The following is an 18,739-nucleotide window of genomic DNA, read 5'->3' on the forward strand; positions in this document are numbered from 1 at the left end:
GAAATTAGTAAATACCCTGAGACAAATGAAAATGAAAACACAACATATCAAAACTTACAGGATGCAGCAAAGGTGGTGCTGAGAGGGGAATTTATTGCCCTAAATGCCTATATGAAAAGAAAAGAGAGAGCAAAAATTGAGGAATTAACTGTTTGCCTGAAGGAACTAGAGAAAGAACAGTAAACTAACCCCAAAGCAAACAGACGGAAAGAATTAACAATGATTAGAGCAGAAATAAATGAAATTGAGAACAGGAAAACAGACTGAATCAACAAAACCAGAAGCTGATTCTCTGAGAAACCAACAAAATTGATGGACCCCTAGCTAGGCTAACAACAACAGAGGGAGAGAAAGGGAGAGAAAGGGAGAGAAAGGGAGAGAAAGGGAGAGAAAGAGAGAGAAAGAGAAAGAGAGAGAGAGAGAGACAATGAGATAGAGAGAGATAAAGGAAGAGAGAGGATGTAAATAAACGCAATCAGAAATCAGAAAGGAAACATGACTACTAACCCTGCAGAAATAAAGGAGATAATGAGAAGATACTATGAGCAACTACATGCTAATAAATAGAGAACTTAGATGAAATTGACAACTTTGTAGAAAAGCATAAATAACCAACATTGACTCAAGAAGAAATAGATGACCTCAACAAGCCAATCACAACTAAAGAGATTGAGTCAGTCATCAAAAAGCTCCCAAAAAAAGAAAAGTCCAGGACCAGATGGCTTCACTTGTGAATTCTACCAAGCATTCAAGAATTAGGACCAACCCTACTCAAACTCTTCAAAAAAAATTGGAGAAGGAGAAGCTACCCAACTCATTCTATGAAGCCAACATCACCTTAATACCAAAAGCAAATGAAGATACTACAAAAAAAGAAAATTATAGACCAATCTCTTTAATGAATATAGATGCAAAAATCCTCTACAAAATACTCATAAATTGAATTCAGGAGCATATTAAAAGAATTATACACTACAACCAGGTGGGGTTTATTCCAGGTATGCAAGGCTAGTTCAACACAAGAAAATCAATTAATGTAATACACCACATCAATACATCAAAGCAGAAGAACCACATGATCATCTTGATTGATGCAGAAAAGGCATTTGACAAAATTCAACATCCTTTCTGGATGAAAACATGTCAAAGAATAAGAATGGAAGGTAATTTTCTCAATATGATAAAGGCAATATATGAAAAACCCACAGCTAACATCATACTCAAAGGGGTGAGACTGAAAACTTTCCCTCTAAGATCATGAACAAGACAGGGATGCCCATTGTCACCACTGTGATTCAACACTGTGCTGGAAGTTCTAGCTAGAGCAATTAGGCAAGAAAAAGAAATAAAAGGCATCCAAATTGGAGAGGAATAAGTAAAACCTTCACTGTTTGCAGATGACATGATTCTATATGTAGAAAATCCAGAAAAATCTACAGCAAAGCTATTAGAGCTAATCAATGAATAGAACAAAGTGGCAGGCTACAAGATCACGCAAAAATCTGTAGTGTTCTTATACACACGTAATGTGCAACAAGAGGAAGAAATCAAGAAAAAAATTTGTAATAGCAACCAAAGGAATCAAGCATTTAGGAAAAACTTAACCAAGGCCACAAAAGACCTATACAAAGAAAACTACAAGAAACTGCTAAAAGAAATCAAACGGGACCTAAAAAAATGGGAGAATATACCAGGTTCATGGATTAGAAGACTATATATAACAAAGATGTCAATTCTACCTACACTGATTTACAGATTCAATGCAATACCAATAAAAATCCCAATAACTTACTTTGCAGAAATAGAAAAACCAATAACCAAATTTATTTGGAAGAGCAAGGTGCCCCGAATAGCCAAAAGTATCTTCAGAGGAAAGAAGTAGAAGGTCTCACACTACCTGACTTTGAAGCATATTACAAAGCTACAGTGATCAAAACAGGATGGTACTGGTATAAGGATAGATATACCAACCAATGGAATTGAATTGAGTGTTCAGAAATAGACTCTCGCATCTACAGATGATTGGTCTTTGATAAGGCAGTCAAGCCAAAGCAACTAGGACAGAGCAGCCTCTTCAATAAATGAAAAGTTTGGAGAACTCAATATCCATATCCAAAGAAATGAAAGAGGACCCCTATCTCAAACCTCATACAAAAATTAACTCCAAATGGATCAAAGACCTAAACATTAGTGCTAAGACCATAAGACTCTTAGAAGAAAATGTAGGGAAATATCTTAAAGATCTAGTGATAGGAAGTGGTTTCCTAGACCTTACACCCAAAGCCCAAGCCACCAAAGAACAAATAGACAAATGGAATCTCCTCAAAATTCAACACTTTTGTACATTCAAAGGATTGTCAGAAAGGTAAAAAGGCAGCCTATACAATGCAAGACTATATTTGGAAACCACATATCAGATAAGGGTTTAATATATGAATATATAAAGTGATCTTACAACTCAACAAGAGAAAGACAAACAACTCAGTTAAAAAATGGGCAAAAGACATGGACAGACACTTTTTTAAAGAGGAAATACAAATGGCTCAAAACCATATGAAAAAATGCTCAACTTCACTGGCTATTAGGAAAATGCAAATCAAAACTACAATGAAATAACATCTCACACATATAAGAATGAACATTATCAATAAAACAGAAAATTACAAGTGCTGACGAGGATGTGGACAAAGAGCCACACTTATTCACCGTTGGCGGGAATGTAAAATGGTGCAACCACTCTGGAAGACAGTGTTCCTCAGGAAGCTAAGTACAGATTTGCCATATGACCCAGCTATTCCATTACCAGGTATCTACTCAGAGGAACTGAAAGTTAAGACACGAACAGATATTTGTAAACCGATGTTTATCATGGCATCATTCACAATAGCCAAGAGACGGAAACAGCCCAAATGTCCATCAATGGACAAGTGGAAAAGCCAACTGTGGTACATATATGCGATGGAATATTACACAGCTGTAAGACAGAACAAAGACACGGAATATATAATAACATGGATGAACCCTGAGGACATCATGTTGAGCAAAGTTAGCCAGAACCAAAGACAAATAGCATATTGTCTTACTAATATGAACTAACATAGGTGAGCAAACTTTGAGAGATAAAAGCTGATAACACAGGCTAACAGGAGAGAGAAAGTGGGTAGAGACTAGGCATTTGATGCTGAAGGACTACAGAGTGTTCAGCAGGATTGAGTCTATAGATCCAGAAATAGATAGCATAATACTGTGTGATGGTAGCACAATACTGTAACTACAATGAACAAAGATGTCCATGTAAAGCTGAAAGAGGTGGGCTAGAGGCATGAATAACACCAGAGATAAAGACAGAAGATAAAGACTGGGACTGTTTAAATTAGCAAAAACAAGTGGTCAATGATTGTGACTAAATGTACAAATATAAAACTGTTCTTGCAAGTGGGAGAACAAATGAATGTCAACCATACAGAGTGTGCGAAAGGGGATGGTATTGGGGAAAAACATAAAGCAAACTGAGTCTATGGTCAACAGTAACATTGAATTTTGCGTCCATTAAATGTAACAAAGGCCATATACCAAAGCTAAATGTGTACAAGAGAGGGATATAGGGGAGAGATGTGGGATTCTTAGCAGTGGTATTGTTGTCTGACCCTACCATTATATTGTATTGTATATGTTATTTTTCTTTTTATTATCTTTTTTATTATTCATTTAAAAAAAAACTTTTTTTTCATAGTAATCAATATGTTCAAGTGCTGAGTGTGGTGATAAATGCATAACTGTATGATGATACCATGAACAACTGGTTATAAAGGTGGATACTTATATGGTATGTGACTATAACTCTATTGAATTGTATGGAAAAATATAAACAGGGATACAAGTGCTGGAGAAAACATGAAGAGAGGGATGTACATATTTACTGTTGGTTAGGAGGCAGAATGGTATAGCCTTTCTGGAGGACAGTGGAGTGGTTCCACACGAAGCTAAATAGGTGGGTGCCATAAGGTCCTGCAACCTCATTAGGGGGCATTTACTTGAAGGATCTGAGAACAGGGACATGAATAGACATTTGCACACTGGTGTTTATGGAGAGAGTATGCATGACTTGCAATGGGTAGATTGGCCTAAGGGTACATCAACTGAGGAACAGAATGGTGAACTGTTGTGTGTGCAGACAATGGAATATTGAGCAACTGTGAAAAGGAATGAAGATGTGAGACAGGCAATGAGGTGAATGGACTCTGTAGACACCATTTTGAGTGAACTACGCCAGAAACAAAGACAAACACTATAATGCCTCACCAATATGGACTAACTACAATGTGTAAACTCAGAATTGAACCTTAGAGCACAGCTTATTAGGGGAATGCTTACTGTAATGGTCCCTTGATTGTAAGCTCTTACAGTAGGCACATCTATTCCTGAATTTTAATGGCTATCTCCAGATTCCAAGATGCTGCTCCTTTGTGTATAACCTGATTGATTCCTGGAACTTTGGGTATGTGTGTGACACCTGAAACTCAGAGCCAGAACTCATCAGTAGATATGAATGTCAGCATTAGCACATATGGTAACTGTTAAAAGAAGCTGAAAACGAGTCCAGACTTCAACTAGAGATATGAATGAAGCAGATGTGGTTAGAACTAGGGCAAATAGGGCCAAAGAAGGGTAAAGGACAATACTGACAGCATTTTAAAACTTCAAATTCCATGTGAGAACAAGGGAAGAGCTGTTTAGTTGGTACAAGATCTGTATTTCCGAAACAACTTAACTTGTACAGTTTGTTAAAATACCATAATTACATGGAACTTTTAATAAGAGGTGAGACTTGGTAGATTTGCATAGGTTAGTGTGAAATAGCGACACATCCCAAAGTGCCTCCTCACCTGTATGGTTGCTGATGTTCTCACAGACATTGAGCACTGAGCCCTCTATCACAGGACCTGCCCCTATGAAGCTCATCACTGCAAAGGACAGGCAGGTGCCTAAGAGTCTCCCCCTGAGCACTCTTTGTTGATCAGATGTGGCCTTCTCTCTCTCTAGCTAAGCTAACTCAGCAGGTGAACTCGCTGCCCTCCCCACTACCTGAGATCTGACTCCCAGAGGTGTGAATTTCCCTGGCAACACAGGATATGACTCCCAGGGATGAATCTGGACCTGGCATCGTGAGACTGAGAACATCTTCTTGACTAAAAGGGGGATGCGAAATCAAACAAAAAGTTTCACTGGCTGAGGATTCCAAATGGAGTTGAGAGGTCACTCTGGTGGGCATCCTTATGCACTATATAGATAACACTTTTTAGGTTTTAATGTACTGGAATAGCTAGAAGTAAATACCTGAAACTATCAAACTGCAACCCAGTAGCCTTGACTCTTGAAGACGACTGTATAACAATGTAGCTTACAAGGGGTGACAATGTGACTGTGAAAGCCTTGTGGATCACACTCCCTTTATCCAGTGTATGGATGGATGAGTAGAAAAATGGGGACAAAAACTAAATGAAAAATAGGGTAGGGGTGGATGATATGGGTGTTCTTTTTTACTTTTATTTTTTATTCTTATTTTCACTTTTTCTGGTACAAGAAAAATGTTCAAAAAATAGATTGTGGTGATGAACGCACAAGTATATGACGGTACTGTGAACAACTGATTGCACACTTTGGATGATTCTATGGTATGTGAACATCTCTCAATAAAATTGAATTTAAAAAAAAAAAAACAAAACAAAAAAACATATACCAGAGGCTTATATTTCCATATGTAGTGAATTGTGTCCTAGCCAGAAAAACAAAGTTAATGATCAATACTCTCTCAAAATAGCAGAAAACACCAAGTAAATGCTAATTGTTGAACAAACAAACAAAACCAGGCAACTCAAATCAGGTCAACTCCTGTAAGTCACTGAATTTCCCCAAAACTCTTAGTTCAGTCAAACCTCTAGGAATAATTTCACCAAGGCACCAATTTACAGAATTAAATGTGAAATTTCCCCCAAATTGGATCAAAAGTGTTAACTGGTAGAAACTTGGGGTGTACAAGAGACAGAGAAAGGGTGGCATAGGAACTTGGAGAAGAGCAGGGCCCTGGCAAGAAGTGAATGAATGATCTGTTTCCACTCCCTCCTCTATAGCACATTATGGTATCTTTTGGGCCAAGTGTTGCTGGAGGTCAAAAGGAGACGAAACTTTGTTGTGGTGGTGGAGGGTTAGGGAAGGTTTCACAAAGGCCTTTGAAGTGCTTTCCAAGAATGAGTCACTTCAAAGGTAAGAGAGAGGAGTAGGCATTTCTGGTGGAGAGGAAAGCAGGAGACCGGGCACCAGGGTGCAAGAGCCCATGGGCCGGTGGAGGAACCTCGCGGAGTGGTTCAATTTGACTTCTGGGGGACAGTGGAGAAAGGGACAGAACAGTTGGTCATCTAGAATGCCCAGCTACGAAGTGCGGGCTTCACTCAAAGGGGACCCCAAGCTTTTCGTTTGTTTTTAAAGAATGCCTTGGTACTTTTTTCAGTCTGTGAAATATATTAGCAAGAAGTTGACTGTGGGGAGACCAGTTAAGAAGTTAGGTTTCTTAAACTAAGTCAGACATGGAAATGATTTGGAAGTTAAAGGGTGATGGATGACAGAATGGGAAGGAGAAGATGAATGTTATTGTAAAGAAAATAATAAACAGGAACTGGTGACAGGTTTAATTACGAAGGGAAAGGGAGAAGGAGTGACCTCAAGATAAAGCTTCAAAGAGAATAGTCTCAGTGAATTATTAAGAGAAAACATTATCTTCTGAAAGCGAGAAGTACCAGGAGGAATGCTCAGGGCTTGAGGGCTGCAAAAAAGGTCCCATGTAGCCCTTATTGCAAATAGGAAGTTAACAGTGGGTGACAGTGGAATTGCTAAGTAACAGTGATAAGCATGCCTTTATGTCTTCCCTTACGGAGGCTTTTTAACCAAATGGTGAGACTGGAGAAACCACAAGTTGGAGCTATCCAGAGCTGGGTGTTCATCCTTTAAGCCTGGAAAATGGTCCAGCAGGAGGGGAATTGTAGGAAGCTGACAAGGGGAGCCCGCAGGAGTTGACAGACTCTCTGAGTCTCTAGGTTGTTTGCATTATCATTTGAGGTGACTTGTGAGAAGTCATTACAAAACAAAATTAGAAAATACTCTTTTTAAAAAATAGAAAAAGATACACACCTGTCCATCTGAGTCAAAAGCCAGGCAGGCAACTCCATGTGTATGGACATCTTTAAGAATAGATACAGTTTGAACATTATAGGAATCCCATATGCATATATATGGCTCCTTCCCGACTTGGCCAGTTGCAACGATAGTTTTGTCTGGATGTAAGGCAAGGCTGAAAGAGAAAAGGGTCTCTTTTCACATCTTCCAACTCAGCAAAGTTAATAAAAACATCGATGTTCTTATATGCAAATTTATTTCTCATTTTAATCATCTAACAATATCATCTTAAGAGAAAGAGTCTTGACTGTCCCCAAAGTAATTATTTAATTGGTATAAACTAAGAAGATCAAATTTGACAAGGAAAAGCTTAGCACAGTTTAACATTAAGAACACTTTGCCAGATCTTACCTGGTTATCTTGAAAGTCAGACATTATTATCATTCTGATTAGAAAATCTTTGATATGGTTCTATAATTGCTTTATTTGATGATTTATTTACTTACTGATTTTGAAAATATTACTCAATTTTCAAGGTAGCTTTTGGCTTTAATTTGAATAAAAGAAAAGCTGTTGCTAGGAGAAAGTTCTCTTCTCAGAATTAATTAAACCTGCTTGCAAAAATTCAGGATACTACCCTCATCAGGATTTCAAAGCATGGAGGTGCCCCCGAGTCAAGTGCTACTTCTGGGTCTGTTGCCATAGATTACGCATGTTAAATGAAAATTTCTATCTTACATAAATCACAGTGACACCAAGAGAACTGTAAATTACTATGCTTGTGGTTTGTACGACAATTTTCCTCTGTAATACAATCAAAATAAATCTTTGTCTAATACCAGCTAGTATTTCAAGGAGTCTGTAGCAGTCAATAGGCAGAAATGTTGTTATTCCTAGATGAAAAATCACTCTCATGTTTTAAATTCACTGTATAAAGAAGTTGTGCTTTTCTAAAAATAAGTGTTAGGAATTTAAAAAAAAAAAGAGCACATTATATGAAAAACTAGCAGATGACTGCCTTCACAGTAAACAGAAGTAGAATTATTTTCCTTTTCAATTTTCAGCATCTGTTTACACATATAAAGAAGTAGAGTTTTGTTTTCTTTATTCCTTTTCAATTTCCAGCAGGGTATTAAAAAAGAGTATACACTCTGGAATCAGACACCTGGATTTACACACTGACATCTTACTAGCTCCAGTTCCTTGGACACATTACTTAATCTTTTGCCTCAGTTTCTTCATTTATAAAATGCAGATAATGTATCAAAATAGACAATATATTGAATATAGAGCATTTAGCATACTGCAAACACTCATTGCAACTTTTATCATCATCATCATGGAACTGGCAGCATATAGATAGCACCAACGTAGGCATTTCTGTGTGGATGCAGTGTGCCTCTGAAAAACAAATGACTTTAAATAACAGTGCTTGCTGGAAAACGTATCTTCAGGAATCTTTAGAAGGAAATAATATAAAAAGGTAACCCATATAAAAGGGAATCTTTTTTTTTAACAAAAGCTAAGTGCTAGAGGCTTTCAAATTTTTTAAGACATGGAACACTTTAGCATTCAGAGTTAGTACAAAAGTTAGAAATAACTGAAAAGGTATAAAAGTACCCATCCAATTTCAATTTTGCTAGGATATACCTGGTATTTGATAGTATCTCTATGTCTAAAATTGCAAGAAGATTACGGAATGCCATGTTTGTTTTTAAACTAGGTGGATGGTAGTAGTCTGTGAAAACCCTAACTATGACAAACTGGTGTATTTAAATTCATTCATTCAAAAAAAATCCTTTTTTATGGACCTATGATATATCAGGTAGAGTGCTATAGAGACATAAATAGAAAATACCCTGCCTGTCCTTCAAGGAGCTCGCCTTAAAAAGGTCAGACATGTAAACAATGACCAAATATCAAGATGTATTTTTGTCATGTTAAAGATGGCCAAGATACTAACGGAGTGGCCAGCTACTCAGGACCTTAAGGATGAAATGAATTCATATAACTGACAAGGGACAGAGGGCATTCATGTGAAAAGATAATGTTCATAGTTACTCTTCCAGAGGAAAGCAGAAAATGAGAGGGGTCAGGCCGGCAAGAGCAGCTCATGAAAGCCCTTTTAACCAGACTAAGAAATTGGGGCACCACTAAATTTTTGGCAGGACACAATAAGAACTATATTTTATTTACTTTCTAGTATTTTACAACAGTTTCATATTTCAGGTGAGATTGTTGAGGGGTGTTACAAGAACAGACAGGGAGGCCAGGTGAGAGAATGGGGGCCTGAGGTAAAACAGGGGTACAGGGAATGAATGGAGAAGACAAGCCAAGAGAAATTTAAGGGAAAGAAAGAAAGAAAGGTTGAGGACGCTGGCAACTAAGGAAAGGCTTGGGCTTTTCTGTCAAAACTGACAGAAGCATCTGGCTTGGTCACCAGGTTTATAACTTACAGAGTTTGGCAGCTTTAGAGTTTGACGCCTGTGAGCCTGATCCTAGGAAAACAAGGCCTTAAATTTTAGTGAGGAATTTTTAGTGGGGAAACCAAGGAGATTCCTCAGATTAGCACCACGCCTGGAGTCCCGAGGGCTGTAAGGAAGAGGATTTGACTAGACACTCTGTTCCTAAGGGCAGGGCCTGTTGCTTGAACATGTGGCAGTATAAGCATTGACAAAAGGCTTGCGGAAGAGCAGTGAACGAAGACAACAACAATAATCTAGTTGCCATATTGCTACTTCCCCCACTGCTTTAGGCAACAGGTTCTACCCAGGGACTGGAAAATAAAAGGGAATGACCATATTTTCCCTGGATGATCAGAGACACTTTCAGCAGATAAAATTAAACTCTTTTGCTGGGATTACAGCTTCTATTTTTAAATGCTTCATATTCATGGTAGATTTCTGAAATTCTGAAGCACCTGATACAAAAAACTGCTGTTTGAGACAGCCATTCTTACTGAAGTCCATGATTCCTAACTTTTCTCAGATAATTCCTTGTATGAGGAAGAAAAGGAATTAACAGCTTTAAACAAATTTTCCAAGAGTCCTTCGAAATAATTTTTCAATCTAAATTAATGGTATTATATCAGATCATACCATGTGGATTTGAAATATTTTTTACTCCGGTTTTTCTTGTATTGTTCTTCTCATTCACATCAAAACCCATGAATTTATCATGTTTCTAACAAAAGTTCATATTGGGATTTCTGTTCGTTTCTTGCCAGAAGTTCCTTTATGCTGCTCCTGAAATGATCTCTTCCCAGCCTGCCGCTCTCCGTTGATCCAGGTTCCTCCTCTGCCATCTGAGTACCTTAGCAGAGCCAGCTATTTCTCCTTTACAAGCCCAACTCTCTGACCTCACTTCTCAGGCTAGTGTGCAGCATGACTGCTTGGTGTGACTCATATTGCTACTATTTATCCATGACCACATCAAGAATAGGGAGACTGGAGAACAATCTTTATTTACTTTGCCACTGGTTATTTTCCCATTGGCTTTCTAGAAACTCCACTTCTTTCACATGGATGACAGAATAATGGCATCTCTGTATCTTCCAGAGCACATTCAAGTGGCATTTAATTTTATTTAAAATTTGTCTATCATTCCAACAGCACTTCTTACACCTCATTAGAGAGAAAAATGCAAACTTTAATCACTGGGCTTTTGAGACTATAATATAAGGAATCAGTTATGGTTGCATTGCAGAAGCATCTATTTATAAAGAAGGTTTTAAGCCACTGTCAAGGTATCTATTCCTTTCTTCCGACATCTCTGAATTTAGGAATTCAAGAATCTCATGAAGAGTCACTTTGAGCAACATCTGCTTTCATCTAATCCCAAAACATCTTTGGAATTTTAGTTCAGAAGCATTTTAAGTGCCAGGTGAATACATATACACATATATACATGTGTGTGTGTATATACATGTGTGTGTATATATACATGTGTGTGTATATATATACATATGTGTGTATATATATACACATACATGTTTTTCCTCATATAAAACTAAATCCATCTCTTACTACATTCTTCACAGTTGCTCTTTGGTTCTTCACAGAGGGGTGAGTCTAAGAAGCCACCGTTAGAGTAAGCCCTTTCGAGCAACCAGGAGATTAAAGGAGGTTGCGTCTCCTTATCCAAATAAGGTATGTGTTAGAAAGAATCATGCCCCTGAATTCCTGGACTTTTTATAAGATTTCATCAGAAAGTTCCAACTATTGTATTCTTCCACAGAGGAAATTAGGGAAGTGCTATCACCATTACACAAAGTATTTGTCTCACTGTTGGCTCCCGTCGTCTCCCTCACCATATCACAGTATCAGAAGTCTTTCGGGGCCTGGGAGGACTGATGCTACTTAATCATATTTTAAGTCCCTCTACAAGTTTACAGTCCGTAAGTCCAACTCTCCTCTTTGGTTTTCTAAGAAAACGTGCATTTTGCAGATTTTGCAAATTATTAGTTACAACAGCAATACCAAAACATTAAAACTTTTAAAATCGACTCTCTTTCACTAGGGTCTCAATACAATGGAAGTCTTATTCCACACATGCATGAAAAGGTTTCCTGCCATTCTATTTTCTCTTTGGTACTCAATTTGTTATATTTATTGAATTGTACACATGACAACAACCAAAATGGGATCACACTTTTAAAGAACTGCTTTTCTCTGTTTATATAAATCTAGTTTCATTGGGAAAGCCCACCATCTGTTACCATAGCAATAGAAAGCACTGCAATGCAGGACTTTCATCACCTTATCTGGGAGAAGAAACTGATTTGTTTCTCCAGAATGCCAGGAAGGCAAAAGCATGTCTTCCTGAAATCAGATGATATAAGGAAGATTTCCAAATATGTCATGTAGAGAAGATGAGGATTAATTTAATAGGGCCACAGAAAGAGGCAGCCACATTTATGAGGTTAAACAAAAAAATGCTAATCAACAACATATCATTCTTGATTCCTCAAGGCAAAAAATTATATTTTTAAATGCTCTAGCAAGTACAGCATTTAAAAATTTTTCATGATTCTCACTTTCTTATGTCATTTGTTTCCAGGCTGTGTCAGCGATTCTCTCAGTGACCTTTTTTTTAATGGTCTCATCAGGAAAGTATGAAAGCCTCTCTCCCTGGTCTGAAGACAACCTTGAGAAAAGTTTTCTACTACTGGAGGCAAAGGAGCTTCAAGGTGATTAGGCTGGACCGCCTAAGGGCAGAGAGGGAGACTGCTGCCTTCCAGGTAAAAGGGAGAGTGGCCCAACCTCAGTGGATGTTCACCTGAGAGGCAGGAACACTTTATTTGAACACAGCAGCCCGGAGGTAGCAGAGTCCCAGAAGGTGATGGCTGTGAGCACAGGGCTGCATCTGGCCCTGGAGGACTACCACAAGGACCGTGATCTTACCTAGCACCAAAGAGAGGGCCCTGCCTTCCAGGTGGACCCAGGCAGGATGCACAGAAGTGACAAACAAGGTGGACAGAAAACCAGTGCCTGCCACTATTTTCCTGAACTGTGTAAGCTCCAGGGTTAAACAGGAGTCATTCAAATTGGACTTTAATCAACCTCAATGAATGGGGCATTGACTGAGAATGTGATTTAGAAAAATGAAGACATATAACAGCTTTCATGTTGAGTGCTGGCATACTTATATAGGTATGGACTTATATTCTATCAATACCACATTAATAAGTGGTTAAGAGAATAGTGGTTTAACTACCTGGGTCAAAGCATGCAGTGTTGTGTTGGAGCCAGCTTAGACTGGCCATCAAGAGCTGGTTGTTAACATTTAGCAATCTCAAGAACCAGTTGTTAAACACAGTCACTGTTAAAAATTAAGTTATAGAGGAACCTAAGATGGTGGCTAGGTGAGACAGGGCAAAAAAACACCTCCGCGAAAAATACTAGATAAAAACCAGAAAGTGACCCTGAATACCACTTCCAGAGTAGCAACAGCCAGACGAGGTATGCTAAATCCACAGGGAACGTGCATTTGGTGAAACCAGGAGCCTGCATTTTGAAACGAGTGAGTGAGCCAGCTGAAAGTTCGGTGGTCATGCTGCAGTGTGGGGAAATAGTGGGCTGGCCTTCGGAAACGGACTAGTTCTTTGGGGAGAGCCACATGGTGAAGCATGGCGGGAGCGGGCTGGGCTAACGCCTCAGTGTCTAGCGTGCAGGATACCCCTTCCCATACCCACTGCTGATTGTCTCGAGACCAGGGGAGCAGAGGGGAGCCAAAAGGAGAAAAAAACCACATTCTTTGCAGCCATCTCCCCAGCAGGCAGGAGACGCTCCTGCCCGGGGCCGGACCCACAGCCCAGAGCCACTCCAAGAAACCCAGTGTGATGGGGAGTCTTTCCTGCAGCACCGTGCACACACCACAGTATTGGCCGTGGAGAGTGGCTTTTAATGCACCCACGGCTGATTGTCCCAGAGCTGGGAGGGTGGAGCTGTGCAAAAAGGGGGAAGTTAACGCGTCCCATTCAACCATGTTTGAAGCGGGCTGGGAGCGCCCCTGCATGGCCCGGCGACCCAGGGCTTCCCTAGTGGGCCAGTGTGCACTTGTGACATGGCACAGCCTTCCCTCAGCAGAGGTCCTGGAAGGGAACAGCAGGGAAGGGGGAACCGCTTGGAAATCCCAGTGACCCTATGTGAATACCAAGGACTTGTGAGTCAGCGGCAGAGACAATCTGTGGAAAGACCGAAATGAAGGCTTAGACTCCTGCAACAGCCTTAAATCTCCAGGAACACCTGGGAGGTTTGATTATTAAAGCTGCCCTGCCTCCCTAACCACCCAGACACACGCCCCACATTCAGGGCAGACAGCACCAACAACACACCCAAACTTGGTGCACCAATTGGACCCCCAAGAATCAGACCCCCACACACCACTAAGTTGGGGAGAACTGACTCGAAGGGAATAGGTGACTCATGGACACCATCTGCTGGTTAGTTAGAGAAAGTGTACGCCACCAAGCTGCAGTTCTGAAAAATTAGAGATCAAGTAAAGCAAATGCCAAGAGGCCAAAAACAACAGAAAATCTTAAAGCATATGATAAAACCAGACAATATGGAGAGCCCAAACCGAAACACCCAAATCAAAAGATCAGAAGAGACACAGTATTTGGCACAATTAATCAAAGAATTACAGACAGGCAACAAGAACACGGCACAGGATATAAAGGACAGGAAGAAGAGCATGGCACAGGATATAAAAGACATAAAGAAGACCCTAGAAGAGCATAAAGAAGAAATTGCAAGAGTAAATAAAAAAATAGAAGATCTTATGGAAATAAAAGAAACTGTTGGCCAAATTAAAAAGACTCCGGATATTCACAATACAAGACTAGAGGAAGTTGAACAACTCAGCTTCCTCAAGAACCACAGAACAGAAAAAGAAAGAACAAAAGAAAGAATGGGGAAAAAATCAAAAAAAATCAAAATGGATCTCAGGGATATGATAGATAAAATAAAATATCCAAATTTAAGACTCATTGGTATCCCAGAAGGGGAAGAGAAGGGTAAAGGTCTAGAAAGAGTATTCAAAGAAATTGTTGGGGAAAACTTCCCAAACCTTCTACACAATATAAATACACAAAGCATAAATGCCCAGAGAACTCCAAATAGAATAAATCCAAATAAACCCACTCCAAGACATATTCTGATCAGACTGTCAAATACTGAAGAAAAGGAGCAAGTTCTGAAAGCAACAAGAGTAAAGCAATTCACCACATACAAAGGAAACAACATAAGACTAAGTAGTGACTACTTAGCGGCCACCACGGAGGTGAGAAGGCAGTGGGGCATGACATATTTAAAATCCTGAGAGAGAAAAATTTCCAACCAAGAATACTTTATCCAGCAAAACTCTCCTTCAAATTTGAGGGAGAGCTTAAATTTTTCACAGACAAACAAATGCTGAGAGATTTTGCTAATAAAAGACCTGCCCTACTTCAGATACTAAAGGGAGCCTTACTGACAGAGAAACAAACGAAGGACAGAGAGATATACAGAGAATTTTAATAGACATATATAGAACATTACATCCAGGTCACTGGGACACACATTCTTCTCTAATAATCATGGATCTTTCTCCAGAATGGACCATATGCGGGGACATAAAAGCAAGCCTCAATAAAATAAAAAAAAAAATGAATTTGTTCAAAGCACATTCTCTGACCACAATGGAATACAAATAGAAGTCAATAACCAACAGAGACTTGGAGAAATCACATACACCTGGAGGGTAAAAATGAGGGGGAGATGAAAACATTCCTAGATAATCAAAAGCTGAGGGACTTTACCACCAGTAGATCAGTCCTATAAGAAATGCTAAAGAGAGTTGAGCAGGTTGAAAGAAAGGGACACTAAACAACTGATTGAAACTACATGAAGAAATAAAGATTTCCAGTAAAGATCACATGGTAAATATAATTACCAATACTACTGTATTTTTCATTTGTAACTCCACTATTTACTTTCTGTAGGATCTAAAATACATAAACTGTAACGATAAATCAGTGGTTTTGGACTCAATGTAAAATAGGTAATTTTTGACAAGAACTACATAAAGGTGGGGGAATAAGGGAGTATAGGAACATAGTTTATGTGTCAAATTGAAATTAAGTTGGTATCAAAGAAAAACAAGATTGTTATAGATTTAAGATGTTAAATTTAAGCCCCATGGTAAACACAAAGAAAGTATCAGAGAATATGACCATAGAGATGAAAAGTAGAGTAGGGGTTCCAAGAAGTGGGGGAAAGGGCAATGGGGAGTTAAGCAATGAGTGTAGGGTTGCTGTTTGGGGTGAAGGGAAACTTCTAGAAATGGATGCTGGGAAGGTGATAGCATTGCAACATTCTAAATGTGATTAATCCCACTAATGGAATGCTAGGGAGGGGGTGGAATGGGAAGATTTAGGCTGTATGTTTCCACAATTGAAAAAAAAAAAAAAGTCTAAATAGATGACAATTAGATGCCAAGGATGATCCTGGATGGGATCTGAGGATGGAGAAGAGGAGGCTCAAGGGGACACAGATGGGACATAAGGTTAACAAAAAAAAAAAAAGGAAATACAGAGTGTAAGCTTTGTATCAATGTTGAATTTCTTGAACTTCTTAGCTGCACTTAATGGGACTGCATAAAAGAATGTTCTTGTCCATGAGAAAGCTATATGTGAATTATATTGTTTGTTCAAAGATGTGTGCAGCCTGCTCTCATATGTTCAGAGGACAGAGCAATACATGATGGATGATAGTAGGGAGGGAGGGAGCGAGCGAAAGAAAGAAATGGTGGTGTGACAGGATGTTAAAGGTGGTGGATAGGGGTATCGGGGGAGGGGGGTCGGGGTATGCTGGAGTTCTATGTATGGGGTTTGTATTATTTTTGCAACTGTTCCTGTAAGTTTGAATTTATTTCAAAATAAAATTTCTTAAAAAAATTAATATAAACTTACAATTAAACAAGTTATATCAAAAATAAACATCATAAATACTCAAAACTCATCACTTCCTAATTCTTATTTATTTCACTATTCTCTATACTCTTGAGGTTATTTATGCTTATCATAGTCATAAGGTAAAAGTACTTTAGAGTGGTGTGCACATCTTTTTCCAACTCTGTTTTCAGTGACAGCACATTAGTGGCTTGGAATCAGTCATGGTGAGAATATTTACATCACAGAACCCAACAAATGTTACAAATCAGCCTTGATTTATTGTTTTTTGACTATTTTGACTTAGGAAACAGACGGATAAAATGTCAATGCAGAATAAACCTAAAAGCTTTTTAACACACAAAAAAATTAAGATAATATTCTTCCAGCATTCAAAAACTATTAAACAGTTCAGCAAAGAAGTCACATAATTGGCAAATGATTATAATTCTGATATACATCTTTGTTGTTTCACTTTTTTTACTCATTAATATAAATGAAAAAAAAAAAAAACCAACCAACATTCAGAACAATATCTATTTGTCAAGAATGTGAGGGACTTCTTGTCTAAATCAAGAAGTAATCAAGCATATATTCCTCAACTGCTTATGTCAAGTCATGGCTGAATTACAACCATGAGTTGACCATAGATACAAGGGTTCAGCAAAAATTAATGGAAACATTCTATGAAAGTCAATTGGCTACATGAAATTTGTAAGGAACATTATATATTCTATTATTATTTGTAAATTGTGTGCTACACATCCTTTATATCATGGAAATAAACTTTTATGTATGAACACTTTTTTTCTCAAGAGCTGGTTGTTAAACATTTACAACATTACAAATATTACAAAGTACACCACTGAAGTGTGCCACCTCTACTTACTGACAAATAATATTTTCTCATATTGACCATAGGCAAATCCTCTCTGGGTCTCAGTTTCTCTCATCCATAAAATAACAACAGCGACTACCTCAAAGAAGGCTGGTATTATTGCAAAGGTTAAATAAATCCTAAAACATTGATTCAAATTGTAGTTGCCTAAAACATACTAAATACCATACAGATGTTAATTATTATTATCATTATTAATTAACCATCATGTCATCAGTTCTACTCAAAACAAATGCACATAAAATCTACCCCCAGTCCCTGGGAATTTATATTCTAAAGCCAGGGAGGCTCATCTGCAATCATTACATAGAAAGCTGTGATGAGCTATCCCCCAAAATTTTTAAAATAGAGCTACCATCAGAGTTCAGCTGGTAAGAACCACATGAAACAGTTGAGACTGGTTATCTGTAGAAGCCATCCTAAGGAAAAGTTCAAGCAAAAGGATGAGGGCTTGAAAATCTAATCCAGTCATGACTGACAATGAGAGCATCTAGACCCAATGTCTGAAATCAATAAATCTGAAAGTAAAATGTTACTAGATAAGGAGGTGCTACTTGAAGTCTTAATGAAAAGGAGTCAGAAGTCAGCCATAATGGAGGTGGGGCAAGATGGCGGAGTGGTAAGGTATGGAATTTAGTTACCCCTCTGTGTGGAACAGCCATTTCAGGGAAGTCTGTGATCAGTCACGCATTATACATCAGTCTGGAATGGGTGGAATGGCTGAGATCGCAGTGAAAACTGTAAGTTTCCCCAGCCAAGGGGCTAGCGCCCCTCCCCACCCAGGCATGGCAGATGTATGGAAGCTGGTTCCCTGAGGGAAAAAGAGACAATCTGTGTTGGGAACAAGGAGGGGGGCTCAACCTTGCCCCAACTGCAGAATTAATTAACAAAATAGGAATGTTGAATAAAAGCTCCAAGCACAAACAAGCTGAGAGCAGGCATGAAAGAATCAGGGAACAATCAGCCCGGCAGAGAGGAGGCAGGGCTAACAAAAACAGAGACTTGTGGAGTGGGAGGTGTTCAGAATACTGGAAAAGGGCTGGTCTCCAACAAAAATGGGCACACAGAAATGGGTATCAACTCTGATCTGCAAACCCAGGAAGCTGGGGTCTGGCTCTGAAAAGCAGGTTTGCCCCCCCCCCACTCTTTTCATGCTCTCAGACTCTCCATCTTTTTGCATTTTAATAGCCCATCAGAGCTCCTGCTTCAGCCTGGCCCCCCTGCAAGAGTGGAATTAACGT

The 18,739-nt window shown here is 38.8% G+C and overlaps 1 protein-coding gene across 4 annotated transcripts in view; it reads right to left on the bottom strand.

The window, feature by feature from the left end:
* EML6 (EMAP like 6) overlaps positions 1-18,739 on the bottom strand; it is a 333,322-nt gene that overhangs the window by 179,327 nt on the left and 135,256 nt on the right. For all 4 annotated transcript variants that reach the window (XM_037806998.1, XM_037806997.1, XM_037806996.1 and 1 more), the window contains one exon: positions 7,186-7,345. In XM_037806998.1, the coding sequence (XP_037662926.1) occupies positions 7,186-7,345 (160 nt within the window). The remainder of the gene's footprint in view (positions 1-7,185; positions 7,346-18,739) is intronic.

The sequence above is a fragment of the Choloepus didactylus genome, chromosome 17 (assembly GCF_015220235.1).
Source record: "Choloepus didactylus isolate mChoDid1 chromosome 17, mChoDid1.pri, whole genome shotgun sequence".
In the NCBI taxonomy this organism is placed as follows: domain Eukaryota; kingdom Metazoa; phylum Chordata; class Mammalia; order Pilosa; family Megalonychidae; genus Choloepus; species Choloepus didactylus.